The sequence below is a fragment of the Fulmarus glacialis genome, unplaced genomic scaffold (genome assembly GCF_000690835.1).
Source record: "Fulmarus glacialis isolate BGI_N327 unplaced genomic scaffold, ASM69083v1 scaffold15853, whole genome shotgun sequence".
In the NCBI taxonomy this organism is placed as follows: domain Eukaryota; kingdom Metazoa; phylum Chordata; class Aves; order Procellariiformes; family Procellariidae; genus Fulmarus; species Fulmarus glacialis.
The window spans coordinates 40,629-60,354 of record NW_009205028.1 but is presented as its reverse complement, the minus strand read 5'-3'; the positions used below and the strand labels follow the sequence as shown (position 1 = coordinate 60,354).

General features: G+C 42.2%; 1 protein-coding gene across 1 annotated transcript in view; it reads left to right on the top strand.

Moving 5' to 3' along the window:
• Nucleotides 1-19,726, top strand: part of NCAM1 (neural cell adhesion molecule 1) — a 62,344-nt gene that overhangs the window by 11,927 nt on the left and 30,691 nt on the right. The window contains exons 9-13 of the mRNA XM_009575237.1: nucleotides 6,342-6,492; nucleotides 7,088-7,272; nucleotides 7,627-7,723; nucleotides 8,537-8,707; nucleotides 9,946-10,077. Of these exons, the coding sequence (XP_009573532.1) occupies nucleotides 6,342-6,492; nucleotides 7,088-7,272; nucleotides 7,627-7,723; nucleotides 8,537-8,707; nucleotides 9,946-10,077 (736 nt within the window). The remainder of the gene's footprint in view (nucleotides 1-6,341; nucleotides 6,493-7,087; nucleotides 7,273-7,626; nucleotides 7,724-8,536; nucleotides 8,708-9,945; nucleotides 10,078-19,726) is intronic.

Genomic DNA, 19,726 nt, shown 5'->3' with positions numbered 1-19,726 from the left:
TCCCTGTCTTAAATTTGTGTTGTACTTTGTATCTCATGCGATGTACATGGGAGTATCTTTGGATTTAATGATCCAGGGAGTAAACTACATGGGTGGTTCCCAGGAACTCCCTCGTAACTGAAGATGCTCCCATTTAACAACTTGCTTCCAAAGGGAAGGGAAGATGCTAGCATGCATGAAGCTCTTGGTTTGCCTTCTATCCCCTGCATGGTGCTGAGTAGAGCTTGTGTATCTCTTTGTCTTGGTGAGGGAGAGTTAGTATGAAACTCTCTAGGATGGAGAATGTGGTTCTGCCTTTTTTCCCCACACCCACAAGTGCCATTACAAAGAAACAGCTAACTCTAGGAGTGTGGGAACAGGCTTTTTTCCTCCTTCATCTTCCTTTAGGTTGACAGGTACTGAACACCAAAGGATAAAAAAATGTCTGTCTTTCATCATAGAGATGCAGTGAATAGGCTTGAAAGGGGACTTGCATGGGTATAAGCAAGGCAGTTCCCCAGCTAGCCTGGCTTGTTCAGGTACAGAGAATGACTGGTACATCAAAAAGGGATTATGCTGAATTATTATGGTTGCCTGTTCAGCTTGCAAGGAACTTGTGCACAACAGGAGAAAGATATCTCTCTCTCTCTCTCTCTCTCTCATGGAAATGATCAGATGATGGGAGTGTCCTAGCCCATGCAGGTGTTGGTGAGCTTCTCTTCAGATGGCTTCACCTCAGGCCTCTAGTGACAAGCAAATAACTTGCTTTTATCAAAGACATTCTAAAATGAGGCTGTCTGTACCAAGTCTCACTGGAAGCACTGTGGAAACAATACTATGGTTTTTATTCTCATTTCCTAAGCTTTCATCTCCATTTCTGTAATGTCACTCTTGTGTATGCTGTTATATCCACACATCAGCAATGCTTGTGCCTCACATTCAATAATGCCATCATGGCTGTGATATTAGCAGGTAATTTTTGATTCCTGAACTGAAATGGATCAAGTTGTAATTGAAATAGAGATCAGAAGAAAAATATATTTGAAAGATAAATTCTAGGGGAAAAACAGAACCCAGCAACTTTGGTCTTTCTGAACCACAGTGAATATGGTCCACACTGTTGGTGGCTTTCTCTGAATGGGAAATGTATGTTTATTGGTAAGGTTTGTGCCTGTTTCACTGATGCCTGTTGGTTTGGTTGTCCCAAGCCTAGTAAGGATTGGGTGCACACATCCCTAAGCATAATGAGTTGGACATTATCAACTGGAGGTACAAGGTTCTGCCCTGCTGTCTCGTGTCCAGGGGGGGTCATACTGTTTCAGTGCTCTGCAGCTCAAGGTCTCCTACTCCTGGCACAGTATGCATGTAAAAACGTGTACAAATGCATGATCACATTAACAATATGAGTGTTAATGTTAATCAGTGTGTGCGGGTGGCTAACAAACCAGTGTTAGAAAACCAGTTCCGTAATTATCTTTGCAATTTAGTGACCTAGGTAACCAGAATTACTTCCCCAGTATGCTGGGAACAGGTTTCTAGAAATGGTGAGATGTGACAAGGGAAATACACTCGATATGTAAAAACAGAAGCAGTCTTTAGATATCATTAGCATTCGCTTAATCATTTTAAGACCAATTGATAGGATATTAAATTTTGAATGCAAATCTAAATTGAGGTTATATTGGGAAATGGAAATTGTGATCACCCCACACACATGAGATATACAACTTGGAGCCTGCATGTGCACAAAGCGCAATGTGGTGCATACACTATGATATGTAAAAGCAACCTTTGATAAACTTTTATTGCTTTTTTTCTGTTGTTGTTGTGTTCTATATCTGTTCTCTCCAGGCTTCGTGGACCCGGCCCGAGAAACAAGAGGTATAAGATTACCAGACCTTTAGCAAACTTCTTAGTTTTTTGGTTTTGGTTTTTTTAAGCATTACAGATTAACAAATCTGTAGTCCAGTAACCATGCCAACTAAACCAGCATTAATAACATGAACAAATTAAATATCAATACATAAAAGAAACAGCTTATAGAGTTAGAAGTTGCTTGGCATGTAGTAATGCATTTTTGGATGAGCAAACTAGCTGTGTTGGGAGTGAGTAATTCTGGTTGTCACTTTAAAAAAAAAAAAAAAGGACAAAAATAAAAGCAAATGTAAAATCTGACAAATACTGCTTTCACCATTTTCTTCTACGAATCATATCTGTCTTCTAGAGTTTTAAGAATTAGCAACAGCATGTATTCTGGGAAGGTATTTTTTTCCAAAGACAGCCTCTTCTGCTCCAGCCAACTCATCTGTTTGCTCATGGTACTCCTTAAGTTTGACCTTCTCTTAAAAGACAACTGCATCATGTTCCATTTCAAAATCAATGCAGATAAATCTTTCACAAGTTATATTTCTCCAGAAAATGCTCCAAATTGCTAAACTATTACTTGTCTTTGATTTGCAAGGGTCAGTGAGGGGTTGTGGGATAATGCAGTAACTCGGTCTGGTGCAAATGTGGTTTGTTGCTGTTTTATTTCACATTCAGTGCTGTATTTTAAAAACAATAATAATAACCTACCTTTACATGCACCTGATTTGTAGCATTCTTGCTTCAACATGGACCAGAAAGTATGTTTCCAAGCAAATAATAGGGGTCAGGTAGAGAATAACATTAGCTATCAGAACTGGGGGTCTCATATTTGTATTTTTAGGATCAGCTTTGTGGAGGCTCTGGGTATCCTGAATTCTTTTTTATTTTGAAGCCATCTTAAACTATAGAGACTGGTGTGGCCTAAACAAAGTGAACCTCTAACTCAAGCACCATCTGCCTTTGTTTCATATGGGGCTGAGAAGATACTGCCCATTCTTACTTCAATGTAATCTGTTGGAATAGATGAATTGTGGCAAGTGAAGGCATCGGATATTCAGACCAGTTTGCGTTGAAGAATTTGGAATTTGAGTAGTTGCATCTCTTCAGGCCTCATGTTAATTCCTATTAGTTGTCTCCATCTCTGCCCCTGCCACCCAGTGTTTTCACTGTGTTATCTGTCTCAAGCTTTTTATTAATATGAGCACTAATATTATTAAGCTTGCTGTCTCTAAGTTTCTTACTGCTTCTGTGTCTTAAAATATGCAAGCGGGGCTCTGTGAGAATGTTGTTGAAGCTTATTGTTACAGCTTGTGTAGACATATCTTTAAAATAGCTAGCATGGGGTCTTTTAGCAGTGCATTCCAGCGGCAGGGAGTTGAGTTCTTGGGAAGCTGAGTGAATACTTGGCATGAAGTGTTTCACTCTTACTAATGCATTAGCTAGTTTAAAGTAAGGAAGTCTCTATGAGCTTCAGTCATAGCAGCATATAGGGGTGTTAAATCTTGCTTTCCTTGCTTTGGAGGCACAATTGCTGTGGGCTGCTTCTTCCTCTAAACCACAGTCAGCTCTACTTACTGTGCACAGTCCATAATGTCTGATTCACCATTCTGGTCCTGCATATACTGGAGAATTGTTGAAAGTCATATTAGCAGCATATGCTAACAAAAAAACGCCACGTTATCACTAACAGATGCTAAAAAACTCAGTTACAAGCAAGATTACACCTCAGTTACACCACAAACTGGTGATGCCTTTCTGGTAACTGGGAATTAGTGCAACCTTAGAAATATTAAGAGCTGCAAATGAGTTCTGGTTAGTACAGTGCAAGCACAGAGCTGGGAGAGACCACTTGTCTTCCTTCACTGGAATTTGTAGCTGTGGTCAGGATTTCTGGGTGCTGTTTTGTAATGATGTCCACCATGTGGAAAGTGGGTGAAGAGAAGATATGACTGTGTGAAATTAAGTCACGGATACTTGTTTGTGAAAGGACTGAAAAATCCAAAAGGTGGAGGGAAGTGGGATAAATGCCTTTCCTACTTGTCTCTCCTCTTCCCCTTTGGCACTGAAGTATTGAAATCTAGGCCAGCTTTGTATATAGTGACTATGTGCCACATGGCATTGTCAGAATTCGGAGAAAACCACCTGCATGTATCTCAGGATAAGCTGTAGTAATTGGCGGTATTGAGAACCATCATACCCTTTTCTGTAGAATGGCAGTTTCTATGGCATGAGTTATTGCCTGTGTCCCTTTAGGTTGTCTTCTCATTACTATAAAGCATTTTGTTATCCAAAATCCTCGAAATCAAAGAGGCTAGGTAAAGGGATTAAAAGTGTCTACATCTGGCTCACAAGTTTCTAGCTATCCTATGTGTCTAAGAGCCAGGAATTGTTAGAATCTGATGGTCTGAAATATGAATAAAGAAAACTACTAGAATGCTCTGTTGGGTAGACATTCTTCTCATCTTTGGAGTATTTTTCCTGATCTTTCTTTTTCTTTACTTGTGCTTTTTGCATTAAGAAACAGGGCTTCATCTTCAGAATTGGTTGCATTACTTGTAAAGTTATCATTTTACCATGACTGCCTAGCACCCTTCTGTTTGTATTAGATCTTGACAAAGTGGGGAAAAGGCAGGTGACGCTGGCTGTAAAATTACCTTTGCTGTAACGATCATGTGCTGGTATTTTGCCATGTTTATACTCTTGCCTGCTGATGGGGTCATAGAGACGAGTATTTAGAATATTCACCCAATTCATGAGCTAAAAGAAGCTGGGAGCCTCTGCAGATCTAGAGTCTTGACATTTATGGTTCTACTGCAGTAGTTTCAGAAGTGAGCTGCGTTTTGTAGCCAAATCCCAAGTCAGACAAAAGAATAACAATATAGTCAGCCAGTGAAGAAAAATAAAAGCAGAATTTGGTTGTGTAAGATGCCACAATGGACGAATGTTGTGTTAAGGGATCCTTCCCTTGTTCTAGGAAATAATGCATACAACACCACATGTATGTGAAATAAAGAACTGTTCCCAGCAACATAAGGGACCAAGCACAGGAGAGGGAGTGGAGTATATAGCTTGTGGCATTGGTCAGGGATTGCAGTAGACCTGCGTGCAGGGTAGAAGAGAGAAGGAAAATACATACAAATGTTTTTGTGTCATCAAAGGACACTATTTTTGTGCATGTGAAATTTGACTAGCTCAAATGAACTAATATTCAGAACTACAGAGGTAATCAAATTTACTTGTAGAAACTTCATCAGTGTCAGAGATTGAGACCACTAGCTCAGAACAGAAAGAGGCTTCAGGCCCAGAGGATCTGACCACTTGAGATACCAGAGATGTACTTTGTGCTACAGCTCAGTGCATTTGACTGTTTAATATCCTCAGGGTTTTTACTCGTAATCTCAGTACTTGTCCTGTATCTTCCAAGAAAATTAATGCTCTTGGAGCATTAATTGCATTAACTGTGGCAGGCTGCAGCAGCAGGCACAGCCATGAAGGTACCTAATTTGTTCACTTGTGCTTGTGTCACTTTGTAAACTAGATGAGAGAGTTAGTGCTTTAAAGCTTCCACGCTGAAGCACAAGCACCAAGAGCTTGCACAAGCAACCAGGGTGGAGGGAGGAATCCATGGACTTACGCGCTTCATGTATTAAGAAAGCACTTAGGCTTTGATCACAAATTGGAGAGAGAAAAAAAAAAAGTGATATGGGATGGGATTGCTGGGTGACTGCAATCCCTTTGAGCAGATGGTAGCCTGGATTTTACATTCCTTGTCTCTCTATCATTGTCATCCCCACACTTTCTTGCATGTGGGAGCAATTTCTAAACTGGCATATAGCCAATGCATATTGTTCTAGAATTTTCTTCAAGCACCACAAGACCTTGAAGCAGGGTTGTCTCTAGAAGGGTCACATAGTTTTCTTGCCCTGTTCACTGTACCTTGCTCCCTTCAGTGCCATGTTCAGATGAAAGTTCTGAGCTTTCGTTTTGCCTGATTCAGCTCTGAGGTCTGGCTCTGTTCTTATTAATGCCATTTCAAGGACATTGAAATAAAACAAGTATCAGTGAGAGAAGAGGAAGGCCCGAATTCTCTGAGCGGAAACAAGGTAGCCATTGGGGAGGTTTTCTACAAGAGCATGGTGGCAAAAATTTTTAACCAGAGCTGGATCTCTACAGTTCTCATTCTGGGAAGAAGCTTGATGTTATCCAGCTGTCCTCAGACATGTAGTAGCATCTGTTACTTTGGGCCTTCATGTCATTTTTTCCCTTCTCCTGAGTGCTTTGAATCACTGCAGTTGGCCCTGTGCAACAAGGAATCTTCTTGTTGCTTTTGGAAATGCCTCTTTGTGCCAATGATTTCACCTGGCCTCAGGTGATCACTTCTGAAGTATTGAGCACTGGAGTGCTGGTGTGAGGTAGACTTGCATTTGTTTCCATCCCTTTAGTCTACACCACAGGCTCAGAGCTCAGCCTCTAACTCTCTTTTTCTTTTCCGCCAGACCCTGGATGGACGCATCGTAGTACGTAGCCATGCCCGGGTGTCATCTCTCACTCTCAAAGAAATTCAGTACACAGATGCTGGAGAATATGTATGCACAGCCAGCAACACCATCGGGCAGGACTCCCAAGCCATGTACCTTGAAGTGCAGTGTAAGAAGTGGAGGATGGCGCGGGGAGGGTGTTAATGTGTTTAGAGGGGGGACTGTTTTGATTTCCTTTTCCTGTGATGAGACTGAGGCACTTATGGCTAGGTAGGGAAATGTGTGTTGTTTAGGTAGAGGGCATGGGAAGCAACTCAGTCTGAAATAATTTTGATGGAGACATGTTGCTGTGTGCGTACATGCAAATGTTTGCTCTAGCTGTCTCCAGCTGTGAGACTGTTTGCACCTTGGGAAGATTATGGGCCATGAATCTGCCGCAGTCCCATTTGTTGGGTGCATCAGAGTTCTTTCCTAGGAGAACTTCCTGGTATGCACTTCCCTAGATGCATAGAGTGCTGTCTGCTTCGCCTCCCACACTGCTTTAGGAGCAGCCTCTGGGACTGAGTAGGTTTCCTCCTTACATCTTTCAGCAAAAGACACCACCCACCCCCCTAGATGAGAAGACTGTTCCCATTTCCTATATTAGATTCCCTTCCCCACTTTAAACTGGACTCCAGCCAAGGCATCCTTAAAGTGAGGCTGACCGGGCTACTTTAGGAGATTTTCTGGCTCAAATTGCCTTCACAAATGTGTCTGTCTTTCAGATGCCCCCAAGCTTCAGGGCCCTGTGGCTGTCTATACTTGGGAAGGGAATCAAGTGAACATCACCTGTGAAGTATTTGCTTACCCCAGTGCTGTCATCTCCTGGTTCCGGGATGGACAGCTGCTTCCCAGCTCAAACTACAGCAATATCAAGATCTACAACACTCCATCAGCAAGCTATCTGGAGGTGAGGAAAAGCAAGGAGGGGAGAAGGCAAATGCAGCCAGGCGGGCTCAGTGCTATCAAATAATTTGTTGCTGATGTTGAAGGAGTTAAGTCTTTTGTCAGGGTACCCTGTTGGTAGACAAGAAGTTGTGTGGTGTTTCTGGCACATAAATGCTCAGAAAATCAGGTATTAGAAGACACCACCCCCTCCTTGCCTTTGACTTTCTGCCCACTGCAGTTCTCCCCTCTGTGGGCAGCCCTCAGAGTGTTAGCACGTGTACTTTATTGTGGCTTCTCTCCCCAGCAAAATGCAGAGTGCATTCACAGAGTGAAAAGGATTTTCTGATCCGAGCATGACCCTTCGTTCCTTCCACAGGTGACACCAGACTCTGAAAATGACTTTGGGAATTATAACTGCACTGCTGTGAACCGCATTGGCCAGGAGTCCTCAGAGTTCATTCTTGTGCAGGCAGGTGAGCATCCCAGGCAGGGAGATAAAAAATGTGTATGCAGCCCTTGAACTGAGGTGACAGAGTGACCGTTCTTTTCTAGTTTTTGTTGGTGGGGGAGCAGGAGAGCCAGCTTCTACTTTCAGAGAGACTGTTCATAGATTTTTTGCGTTGGGGTGGGTTGTAGACAAGAAGACCCTCAGTATCTCTGTTTCCTTGTTTCTGAAGGGTCTCATTCTTTTCTGCGCTTCCAATACACTTTGACAGAGCTCTGATCTTTGATTTCTGACAGCCATTGCATATGTGCATACGATTGCATGTGTGCTTCTCAAAATCAGCAAACTATCCCTAATAGTTCAGGTAGCGCAAGATAGAAACCTCAGAGCACTATGTACCAACCAAAAGAGGCCTGGTGTCTGACTGCATGACAGACTGGAAGGGCCTCTGGTGTCCTCTCAGGGCTGCCATAGAGACAGATTTAGGAATGGTCAAGCTATGTATTGGAGTGCCCTATGGAAGAGACTGTAGGGACAGAATAGCATCCAGGATGCTCTTGTTACTCTGCTCTGGTTGTCCTCTTTTGAAGAAGGTACTGTAAGTCTCTAATCTCTTAGAGGAGAGACAAGATGAAGGTCTCTGCACTGTCTAATTAGCATTCTTAAAAGACCGCTTAACAGCCTTCCCCTCCTGAGGGGAGCCTCAGGCCTACCCTTCTCTTCTCCTTTGTGAAGCCATGACAAGGGTGTGTTGATATTCCCAGTTTTCTGTTTTCTTTGCCACTGGAGCTTGTTTCCCACTGTCTTCTGTATCACTGGTTGTTTTCCCTTCCTCCCCCAGATACTCCGTCCTCTCCTTCCATTGACAGAGTGGAGCCCTATTCCAGTACTGCCCAGGTGGAGTTTGATGAGCCTGAAGCTACCGGTGGGGTGCCCATCCTCAAGTACAAAGCAGAGTGGAGGGCACTGGGCGAGGGAGAATGGCATTCAAGGTTGTATGATGCAAAAGAAGGTAGGATGATAAAACAAGATGTTACCTCCCCCACCTACAACTCAAAAGACTTACTTTCCTTTAGGGGAAAGCCAGAGTGGAGGGTTTCATAGCTTTGCAATTTCAGCTCCTATATTAAGGCCCCAGACAAGTTCTTAAACATTTGCTTTGCAGTGACACCTTGAATTTTCAGTAGGAAATGAGGACCCCGCTGTGCTGATAGCTCTATGTGTGTGACAGGGCACCAGCCTTCTCCACCTACAGAGTGTGTCATGTAGCACTATGTTCATCTCTGTATGCCTTCCTTGTTCACACCTGAATAAGGTGAAGATACCTGTGCCTGGTATCAAATGAGGTTTCACTTGCTGACTGGGGAGTCACTGTGTGCCTCTTACAGAAGGCTTTTCAAGCCTTGTCTGTCAGCCCCTTTAGTTACCCTTCAGTTCCCCTTGGAACATAAACCCTCCTATTCCAGAAGCAAGCCTAAGTCCTATTACACCCTGTCTTGTTATCGCAATCTATAGGAATATGCACTGCTTAAAATGTATCCTCAAGTTCAGTAAACCAAAGGAATTTTGATTTGGGAGGACTATGAAGAGGAGAGTTCTGTTTCAGAGCTGAATCTTCCACTGCCAATCCTGGCTGGAACTGAAATTCTTCTTTTAGGTCCCCACTGGAGTGATGTGATCATAGATAGAGTCAGGTTTATTTTTCTCATTTCTCCCTTTGTGTCTGTGCAGGAAAAATAGAGCTTATTTCTTTCTTCGTATCGCAATGACCCCACAGCAGGTTCTTTCCATCTCTTACATTGTGTCTGACCTCCTTATAGATTGTTAAAGGAGAGAGGTGGGTTTCTCTCCTGCTAAGGGCTTTGCTTTCAGTTGGATCATGCAGCCCAACGGATGAGCAGTTCTAGGTGGTATGTCTTTTACAGTCAGAGCCCCACACGACAGTGGTCTTGAAGAGCATTATTCAGGGAGCTCCTTGGCACAGGCTGATGCCCTCTGGTGTCTACCTTGAACTCTGCTACAATCCCTCTAGATAGGCTGTGGCAATACACCTCTCAAATCAGCTGGTTGACACAGAGTTGGTAGCTCTGACCTTTCTTTTTGTCTGCACTCTTTATGTGAGGCTGGGCCCAGAAGAGGGCTCTGTTACATGGGGTGAGTGTGGCAAAAGTATACGATAGAAACATGGCATTTATTGTTGACTTAAAGCCTGAGCCTTTCTTTGCTTTTCCTCCCTTATTTCTGCAACAGCAAATGTGGAGGGCATGATCACTATCACTGGCCTGAAACCTGAAACAACCTACTCTGTGAGATTGTCTGCGGTCAATGGCAAGGGTGTGGGTGAGATTAGCCTGCCATCCGACTTCAAGACACAACCAGTTCGTAAGTAAAACTGAGACCTCCCTCTGCTTCTCTGGTTCTCTTTCCTTGCATCTTTTCAGGGAATCTCTTCCATGCATGGATGACAGCTTCTTCTCTTGCGGACCTTGCTGCACCCTTTGTTTTTGTTGTGCTTTTTGATTGTAGTGAATTTCATTACTAATTAAAAATCATCTTTGAAGGTGGGAGGCAGAGGAACTATTTTATTTGCACTAGTTTGTGCCCTAGGTTACTAGCATAAACTTTTTATAGTCAAAGAGAAGGGGCTATACAATGGAGAGTTTTAATAAGAAAAAGCAGCGAGTTGAGAAGGGCATTGGTCATAGAGAATGTAATGTCATTGTTGCAAGGCAGGTTTTTTTGCAAATCAGAAATTCAGAGGTTCAGCACAGGACTGGCCATGAGCTGTGGAAGGGGAGGGAGGGAGGGGGATTTCTTTTCTGCAAATCACTGCTTTAAGATGCCCATGCAGCACATAAGGTGATTTCCACAGCCTCTTACCTGCTTTACTTTGGGTAATCTTCTACTCCAATGGCAGGATGCTCTGCTGTGGCCTAACACTTTCCCTCCTGTTTCAACCAGGAACAAAAGAGGCAAGAATTAAAAACCAGAGAGTTATTCAAGACAGGAAGGAGAGAAAGAAAAAAAAGTGTAGAGTGGGTAGGGGAGATATGACAAAAGCAGGCAGGGGAGAGGTGGTCTCTCTCCCTTGAACACAGCCTCATCCAAGTATTAGGATCTGTATTCAACCGCCCACAACCCCTGGGGTTCTTCTTTCCCATTCCCCTTGAACTTAGATCTACAGCCTGTTCTTCTTCCCACCATCGCACGCATACTTGTGTACCTATTTCATAGCTACTCTGAAACCGCTATGCAGGACCTTCTCCTGAATTCAGAGCTGGCAATATTCCTAGCCCATGTATGTGCATGCTTTGAGGCCCTGTGAACTGTGCATGGTCTTGATTTTGTCTGCCAACTTCTGCCTCACCAGCAGTATGGGACAGTACACATGCCTTGTTGCTTGGAAATCCCAGGCTCTGTGCAGTAAGCCAGCCTTCACAATTGATGTCCAGTCTGTTGTGATAACTCCTGTAACATACCCCGCTCCCTAGGGTTGGATTTGAGACAGCTGGTGGTATTTTGATTTTCCAGCTCTGTGTTCTCTCTCTCCTCTTCTCACCTCTTCTACATTTCCCTCCCCCCCGCCCCGGCATCTCTGTCTTTTCTTTGGTCTGTGTTCCATCCATGGAAAAACTGCAGGCATCCCTCACTCACGTAAGTGCCTCTCTGCATTTCTTTCACTCTCTTTTTATGTTCCTAGAGTGTTCCTCTAACATACATAACATTAGCTTTTAATCTAGTACCTTTTTCCTCTCAGGGTCTTCAGAAGTTAAGTAACTGGTACTGTCCATTTCCTAACAAGACTGACACTAGACTAGTTATCCTGCTATGGGTAATACTGCTCTTTTTAGAACAGAATTAGGGGTTAACATCTTTGTCTTTATTATAAAGCATGCAATTCAAATATTTAACTTAGTGATTGTGTAATAATAATAGTTAGCTTGTTGATTACAGAGTGGAGTAGTGGAAGGCTTCATGTTTATGAATCTATTAAAAATTTTCAAATTTTAATGAAATGTAGGTAAATCAGGGGTGGGGCGGAACAGGAGAAAGTTGTAGCTAAATTGCAGATCCGGTTTAGATCAATTAAGAGCCAACCAAAAACTTCAGAAATTTGAATATCTTCACAATTTTGAAAGCAAAAACTTCAAGAAAAAATGGACATATTTTGCCTCTTCTCACTAGTACCTTTTACCATTAGTAGTCTTTGGACAGTCTTACAGCACTTGCGTAGATTGTATGCTCAAATAAATAAATAAACCTTATACTAAATAAAAAATGCATGTTTTCCCCTTCCCAATGCAAAATGAGTTAGAGAGATTGGATGGATGCATTTAATTGTCAGTTGGGTTCAGTGAAATATTGTATGCTCCATAGCTTTGGCCTTTCAAATTGGAGTTAATCAATGGCAGCTAAAAGAAACCTCTTTATCGAAGTGAGCATTATTCTGTTTATGAAAGTATGTGTCCTTGCGTTGAACTGTTGTTATTTGTAAGACTGCATGGGCAAGCTTTATGAAGCTGGGGTCACATTCTTTGAGATTTCTGAAGCTGAAGTAAAAAAAGCAAAGATTTTTTTTTTTTTTACCCTAATTACAATCATGCTTGTGCTATTTTTCCTTAAAGATTGTATTATACAAAAGCTTGGACTTAGTGGACCACTAACAGGATGAATGGATTGATAGTCAAGATGGGTGGATGAATGGACAGATGGACAGACAGAATTGCAAATTGCAATAATTAGAAAGAGGCAACTGGGAGACATGTTTCCAGAACACATGTGCAGTCCGTTGCCTAAAATTGTTTGGAGCCTATTCATTTCAGTAGAAGTAATATATCCCTTATATGAAGTTAATTGTGGTCAATATTATAACTCTCAGGCAAATGATTTGGTAGGCCCTTCTGAATTGGACGTAGTCAATGATACACAAGGGAGGTAAGGGCTTAGGTATTCAGTCTCTGTGCAGATCAGTACCACAGGAAAAGGGAAAAGATCCAATTAAGAAGAGAGGAAAAAGAACATTAAAAGCTTTATTTCAGCCATATCAACAGATCTGTCTGCCAAGCCTCATGTTGATCGCTTGGGGACAGGTACGTGGCTTTGAAGAGCATTAAATCAAGCTTGTAGTAGAGTTTTTTTTTTTTTTTTTTTTTTTTTTTTTTTTTTAATGTGGCAATTGGCTGTCAATCAGTCTGTAGTCCCTAACTCTGCTCCCTTGTAGGGTAAGTTCCATTTCTTTTTTCCTTCTTTGTGGGATATAACTTTTTTTTTTTCATTTACAAATTAAATTCTGCTGATGCTCTTTCAAGCACATTTATGCCTTGCAGCTGTGATCCTTCTGAGCATTTGGTTCTCTAGTTCTTTCTCTGCTCTCAATGGGGTTCTCAAAGCCCATCTCAGATCATGAACTGGGTCGCAGCAATGGTGAAGAGATTTTTGGCATAACAGAAATGCCTTTTTTCACCTGTGCTGGAATTCCAGTCACACAATATTACCTGTTTGTGGGCAAAGTCAAAAATCAGGAAAAAGTTGGGTGTCCCCTAGTCTGGTGTGATTTGAAGATCACAGAAATGTTTCAGAAATTTTGCAGGAAAGAATATAAAAACCGTTTTTTGACACCAGCCAAGGCTGTATTTTCAGACTAGCCAAAGCAACTAGTTTTCCTTGCCCTATTATTTGACGTTTCTGCTTGAATGTAAAAACTGACACCATTTTTTAATGCCTGCTGGGATATGTCCGTAGTTATTTTGATTTTTTAAAATTTTCTCAATAAGCAAAAGGTGGTTTCTTTCTATCTTAGAGGCACATGAAGGGCCAAGTAATTAGTGATAATGATATACTATACGAGCACAGATGAGAATTGTGGGGTTGGGAGGATATCTGTCTAACTTGATCTGGGTTTGTATTTTCATCCCAACAATTTGCTATTTTTCTGCCTTTCCTTTTCCATATAAATCCGAAGACAAACAAAAGCTCCACACAGACCTTGTGAATGGTTTCTTTTTGAGCCCCAACTGTTTCTTGCTGTTGTGCAGGTGGGACCCAAATATGTGTTAAACCACAAGAGCGTGTGTGTGTATGGCGTGTTTGGTTTTGATATCAAAATACCTTAATGTAAAAAAAACCAAACCAACAAAACAACACTAAAATAATCCCCAAATTTCACCAGGTCCTAAGCTGGCAATAGGATAGTTAGCAATGGCCTTCACTAAAACAGTGGTCATGTAGGCTGTGTTTTTGCTGCCATACACACAGTGCTGGCCAGCATCTCTGCTGGCCTTAAATGGCATTGGTTTGAACTCCTAGGAACACTGGTGAACAATGATGTTATGAGAAAGTTGGTTTAAAGAACTCACAGAGGATCCAAAATGCAAATTGCACTTACTTTGCTTGCGCTCTATGTCCAGAGAGGCTTGACCTGACAAAATCTTACCAATTTGTTTTTTAAATTTTCCATCTTTTGGCAGTATTTAACAGGAATCAACTCCCCTCCTCACCTTCCTTTCTCTTTCTTTAGCAAGTACTGCTGCACCCGCCTCCCGTTTAGCAGAGAGTGAGTATGGTAGAAGAGGCTGTTGTCTTTGTTCCACTTTGCTCTGCATGCATCTCCTCACTGAGTGTGGTGCAGTCTGCCTAATATCCTTGGGTGTTTTCCTTCTTTTCTGTATATATTTTTTTTTCCCCTCAGTGAAAACTGAATCTTCAGGTAGAGGAACTATAGATAAGCATAAGTTTGATTTCCAGAGGCACAGACAGCTCCCAGGTATGCTGGACTCATGGAAGGAGAGAGATCAAAAGAAAGATGTAGAGTGAAACCTTGCCCCTGTGAAAGCTGGTTGTTGTCACTGGCCTTTGCCATTAAGATTTCTGAGTTTGTGTTCCATTCTTGGGGATGTCTTATGGGATATGCTCAGCTTTTGTGGTGTGAAGCAAAATTTCCTGAATCAGCTTAGCACAGCAAATAAAAAGTTTAGTTTCTCATCTAAATAGAGCGGAAGATACTCAAGTGATCAGCAGGGAATGGCTTGTGCTTCCTTAAGCCTGTTACTAAGACACCTTCTGGAGTTGTGGAAGAAAACTCATTTCTTTATATCCTGCTTCATCGTTTTTTAAATCTGCATAATCAGATTCAGGTTGCAAGCCGCACGAGGGTCTATTCTGTTCTCCCCTCACACCAGCAGCACTGATATCACCATGGGAGGAAAAGGAATTCATAGAATCATAGAACATCTCACGTTGGAAGGAACCCATAAGGATCATCAAGTCCAACTCTGTGCTCCTTGCAGGACTACCTGAAACTAAATCATATGACTAAGAGCATCATCCAGACGCTCCTTGAACTCTGACAGGCTTGGTGCCGTGACCACTTCCCTGGGGAGCCTGTTCTAGTGACCGAGCACCCTCTCAGTAAAGAACCTTTTCCTAATGTCCCATCTGAACTTCCCCTAATGCAGCTTCATTCCATTTCCTTGTCTCCTATTGCTGGTCACCAGAGAGAGGAGATCAGCACCTCACCCTCCACTGCCCGCCTTGAGGAAGTTGTAGACTGTGATAAGGTCACCCCTCAGCCTTCTCTTCTCCAAGGTGAAGAAGCCAAGTGACCTCAGCCACTCCTCAAGACCTTTCACCATCTTGGTCGCCCTCCTCTGGACACACTCTAATAGTTTGAAGTCCTTCTTACATTGAGGCACTCAAAACTGCACACAGTACTTGAGGTGGGGCTGCACCAGTGCAGTGCAGAGTGGGCAATCACCCCCTCGACTGGCTAGCTATGCTTGATGCACCCCAGGACACAGTTGGCCCTTTTGGCTGCCAGGGCACACTGTTGACTCATATTCAGCTTGCCATCAACCCAAACCCCCAGATCTCTTTCTGCAGAGCTGCTCTCCAGCCGCTCAGGATGTCTGATTTACCCCTCTCGGTAGCTGTAGTTCTCTGCCTGGTCATGAAGACGTGAAGACGTGACAGTAACAATTCCTTTATTTTTAAAGATGTTACATAGAATAGTAGACAAATCCCTCACAGCTCGTGTGTCTCATGCTGCATTCTTTCCATGACTTTTGGAAGTAGACACATTCTTCTTTGTCTTTCTGTCCTGGTAATCCTTGTATTCAGTGCTTGTACAGTCTGCCTTTGCTTTTGGGAGTGGAGTGCTTAGCAGCATTCCTGAGGGGCTTTCAGTCTGTCTGCTTCTCTCAAAAATGCCTTATTTCTCAAGGGTGCTTACACCTTGTTGGGCTGTTAGATCTTTTTTTCCTCCTCTCTGCCTGTACCCTGGCCCTAGTGCATGGAGGTGAGAAAGAACAGTGTATCAGGAGGCTAAGTTCTCATTAGTCCTTGCTCCTTTGTCTTCTGTAGTTGGGCAAAAGCTAGCAATGGGGTGCTGCTCTAGAGGGCCTCCCAGAAATTCCAGTACTTAACGGGCTTGCTGTTTGGGCCAAAAGTAGGCAAAAATGCTGTAGCTGTCTCTGAAATTGGATTCACAGCTTCAAAACTCTTCAGGATGAAAAAGCATCAGTAGGGACCCTTGGAGCCGTAGCTTGCCGCAGGAACCATGCACTGCAGGCTGGCTTCCCTGTCACCTGGAGGGGCCTGTATCTGGCAGCACAACTCTCCCTGTGGAGAGCGGTTGGAAAACAGCAGCAGCAGCACACGATTTTTGCAGCCTCTTCAGTTAATACAGACCTGCCTTAAGGATTCAGTATCATTCTCACTCTCTCCTCATTAAACCTCCTCTCTTTCCTTTCTGTCGCTCCCGCCCCTGCCTCTTATAACTTATTTACATGGTATCCTTCACCTTTATATGTCCTCTCTATCCTTCATGTTTCCATAGCAACTCAGCCTCTTGCTGAATCCGAAAGCTCAGAGCCACCAAGTGAGTAGATGGGAACTGCTCCCCTTTGGTCCAGAGTGCTATTTGTTATGTTGTAGCCCTTCTATCATGGGAATTAAAGTGCTATACCGCGTTATTTTGATGTCTGTTAACCAACAATCTGGCATTGATGTGTTGTGTGAGCATGTAGCTGTTAAGAACCCAGCATGGTACCACTCTTCCTCCTCTTCCTGTCGTCCTATCAAGCATGTGGTAAAAAATGGAAATAAAAGATGTAGAAAGAACATGGAGGGGCGGGGGGCGGGGGTAGAAATTTAAGTGATCATTTCCAAAAGGTATGTTTTCCTTTCACATTTTCCATTAGTGATTTTAGTGTTAAAGCTGCCTTCGCAAAAGGGACGTGGACTAAATAATCTTCTTGCTACCCTGCCTTGCTCTATTTTCTGTGAATTTAGGGAAATGCAGTTGATATTACAACTATGGATGTTGGATGTTGAAAGGAGATACAAATGAGGAGGTAGAATATCTTACAGGAGAAAGGACTGTGGGGAGAGGGAGCATTGCCCCATCTTACCACTGATGCCCTGCCTGCATTAAAAGAGGTCTAAGATTTCACAAGAAGTCCGTATCTGAAATGGTAATTGGATTCAGATTCCCTCAGTTCTTGCTCAGTACTTTGTTGGTTAAATAGCCATTCCTAGTGAGACTTAAGTCAGGTAAGCAGATGCTTCCATGCTGGATCTGAGCAGTCTAAGGAAAAATAGCTAAAACTTGCATTAGTTGATTTGTATGTAAAAGAAACATTTTGAAATTTCTGTTTTGGACTAGCTGTTAAGAGTTCAGTGACACACCTTTCTGATACTGAGTGGATGTATCAAATATGTGATTTTAATCCCTACTTGTAGGAGATCTATAGCCAGTCACATGCCAATATGAACGCCAAGCAAATATTTGCTACACAGTCCTGGAAGACAAAGAAAAACACTTAAGGAAGACATAAGTTTACATGGTGCACATGTGTGTTTTGAACAACTAATCATTTCTACAAAGCCAAATGTTTTCCTTTAATAAAATGTACGTGTTTCTGTGAATATGGTCTTTAACATAAAGACCTGTGTGTTTACCTATAGTGGGTTAGAAATGGTTCGTCACTTTTAAATGGAAAATACTAAAAGCATGAAGTATGTGATTATTCTGGGGTGTGGGATCGAGAGAGAGGATAGTACGGCTAGTCTAGAATTGTCAAAGGAATTTAAAAAAAAAAAAAAAATTAATGCATTTATGACTGGCACTTACACAAAGCATGAAATGTCCTTTTATCTGCCAGTGAGCACAACAAATGCTTTCCTTCTTGCAGTATTTTTCAAGTATACAACATGCCATACCATAATTCCTGACGCATCTGAAGTGGTAGTGGTTCTGTATTACTGAAGAGAACTTTTAATTCGAATCAGACTTGGAGGGGGTGGGTTGGAGACGCTGAAGGGCAGGGGAAAGGTGGCAACCAGCAGGTCTACTAATAATCTTTTATTTCTTAGAAGGCAGAGACTCCATTATGGCTGTTCTTATGTGGGGCTAGGAGATAGTTTCACTTGTGAGGGAAAATGTTGTGTTATCGTTTTGCAGAACATTCTTTGTTCCTTAAAAAGAATGGGTCTTTTTACCCAGAAAAGATACTGAGAGTCTAGTTCATGATAAACATTTTCCACGCTTTTTTTTGTTTGGTTGGTGCGGCACAGGGGGGAGGTTGTGTGTTTGTTGCAGGGGGCGATGTTGGGTTTTTTAAGGGTAAAAGTTTCCATTTTCACCTACATTGAAGTTCAGGCTCCTACACTGAACAGAAGCACATCTGACCTCTCACTGCCTCATTGTCATTTGTGTACATATTCAATTTATGTAAATAATAGACACAGTTGTTTTGTATGCCAAGTTGTTCTGCAGCATATGAATATGCTATATTCAACAGCATAAAAGGGCATTGGCACAAGGGAGATACTCTTATAATTTTGTATTATTTAATTATTGATGAGGATGCTGAATGATCTTGTGCCTTACCCTAACCTAACCTCAGTGGTTAAATGAATGAAACCAAGAGCAATTAGAAATTGAGACCTGCTGTGTGTGTAGCAATCATCAAGTCAGGAAAATGAACACTGGATCTAATTGAAACTTAATGAATCTGAAGAGAGTTCCTTCACTGACTTCAGTGAGTTTTTTTACTTTATGTGATCAGTAACGTATGGGAGATGTCTATAGTCATTTAAGAGGTTTAGGAACATGTACCTACTTTGACTTAATCCTCTTAGGTTGCTTGGATAAATAGTTCTGTATCAGTGGCAGTAATAAAGTTTTTCTTGCAGCTTTTTCCACTGTGGAATCTGTTTTGCCTAGCAATGTTTGAGGTCACTTGAAAAAGTGGTTGGGTTTTTTTTTTTCAGTTGAGGTACTAATTTGGGTCTTTCTTCTATCTGGTCTCCTGATTTTCCAGAATCTATAGGAACTTTTGTCGTATTTACTAGATACTGGCCAACAAATTCAGAAGTTGCAGGATGAGGGAGCTGGAGGACACTGAGCAAGAGACATGCAGGTGGAAAGCCAAGTGTTTTGGTTTTTTTTTCCTATAAAATCTGTGTTATCTTGCACAGTGCATCCAGTCAATTGAAAATAGGTTGCAGTCTTGGGAAAAAGGTCACATGGGCATCCCAAGGAGCTTGTGATTCTTTTTGCTTTGGAATTTCCTTCCTCAAGAAATGGGCCTGGCCACCAAGTATTTGTTATAATAAGATAGACGTGTGTATGTGTGTGAAGCCTATTTACATAAAAAGTGAAAGTTTGATAGCAGCTGTTCATTAATTCATTTGTCTTTCACACTCCTTTTCTCTTTCCTTTCCCTCATTCCAGGTTTACCAGGAAGTAAGTACAGATGTGTATATTCTCTGCCACTGCCTGTGTCCAACCAGAATCCAAGAGCTACTATTGCAGTGCCTCAAGGCAAACAATGCTGAGGTCCCTGTCTCCAAAGCAATTTAATGTTCAGAGACAACTCTAATCTAAGATCTAGTTAGCTATGGAGTTAGGAAGAAGCATTTTCACAGAAGAGACAAAACTGCATCTCTCCTTTTCATGCTTTTTAAAAATATGATCTGCAAGTAAGCTGGTCAATGGTCCGTATCTCTTAACAGGCCCTGATAATAACAG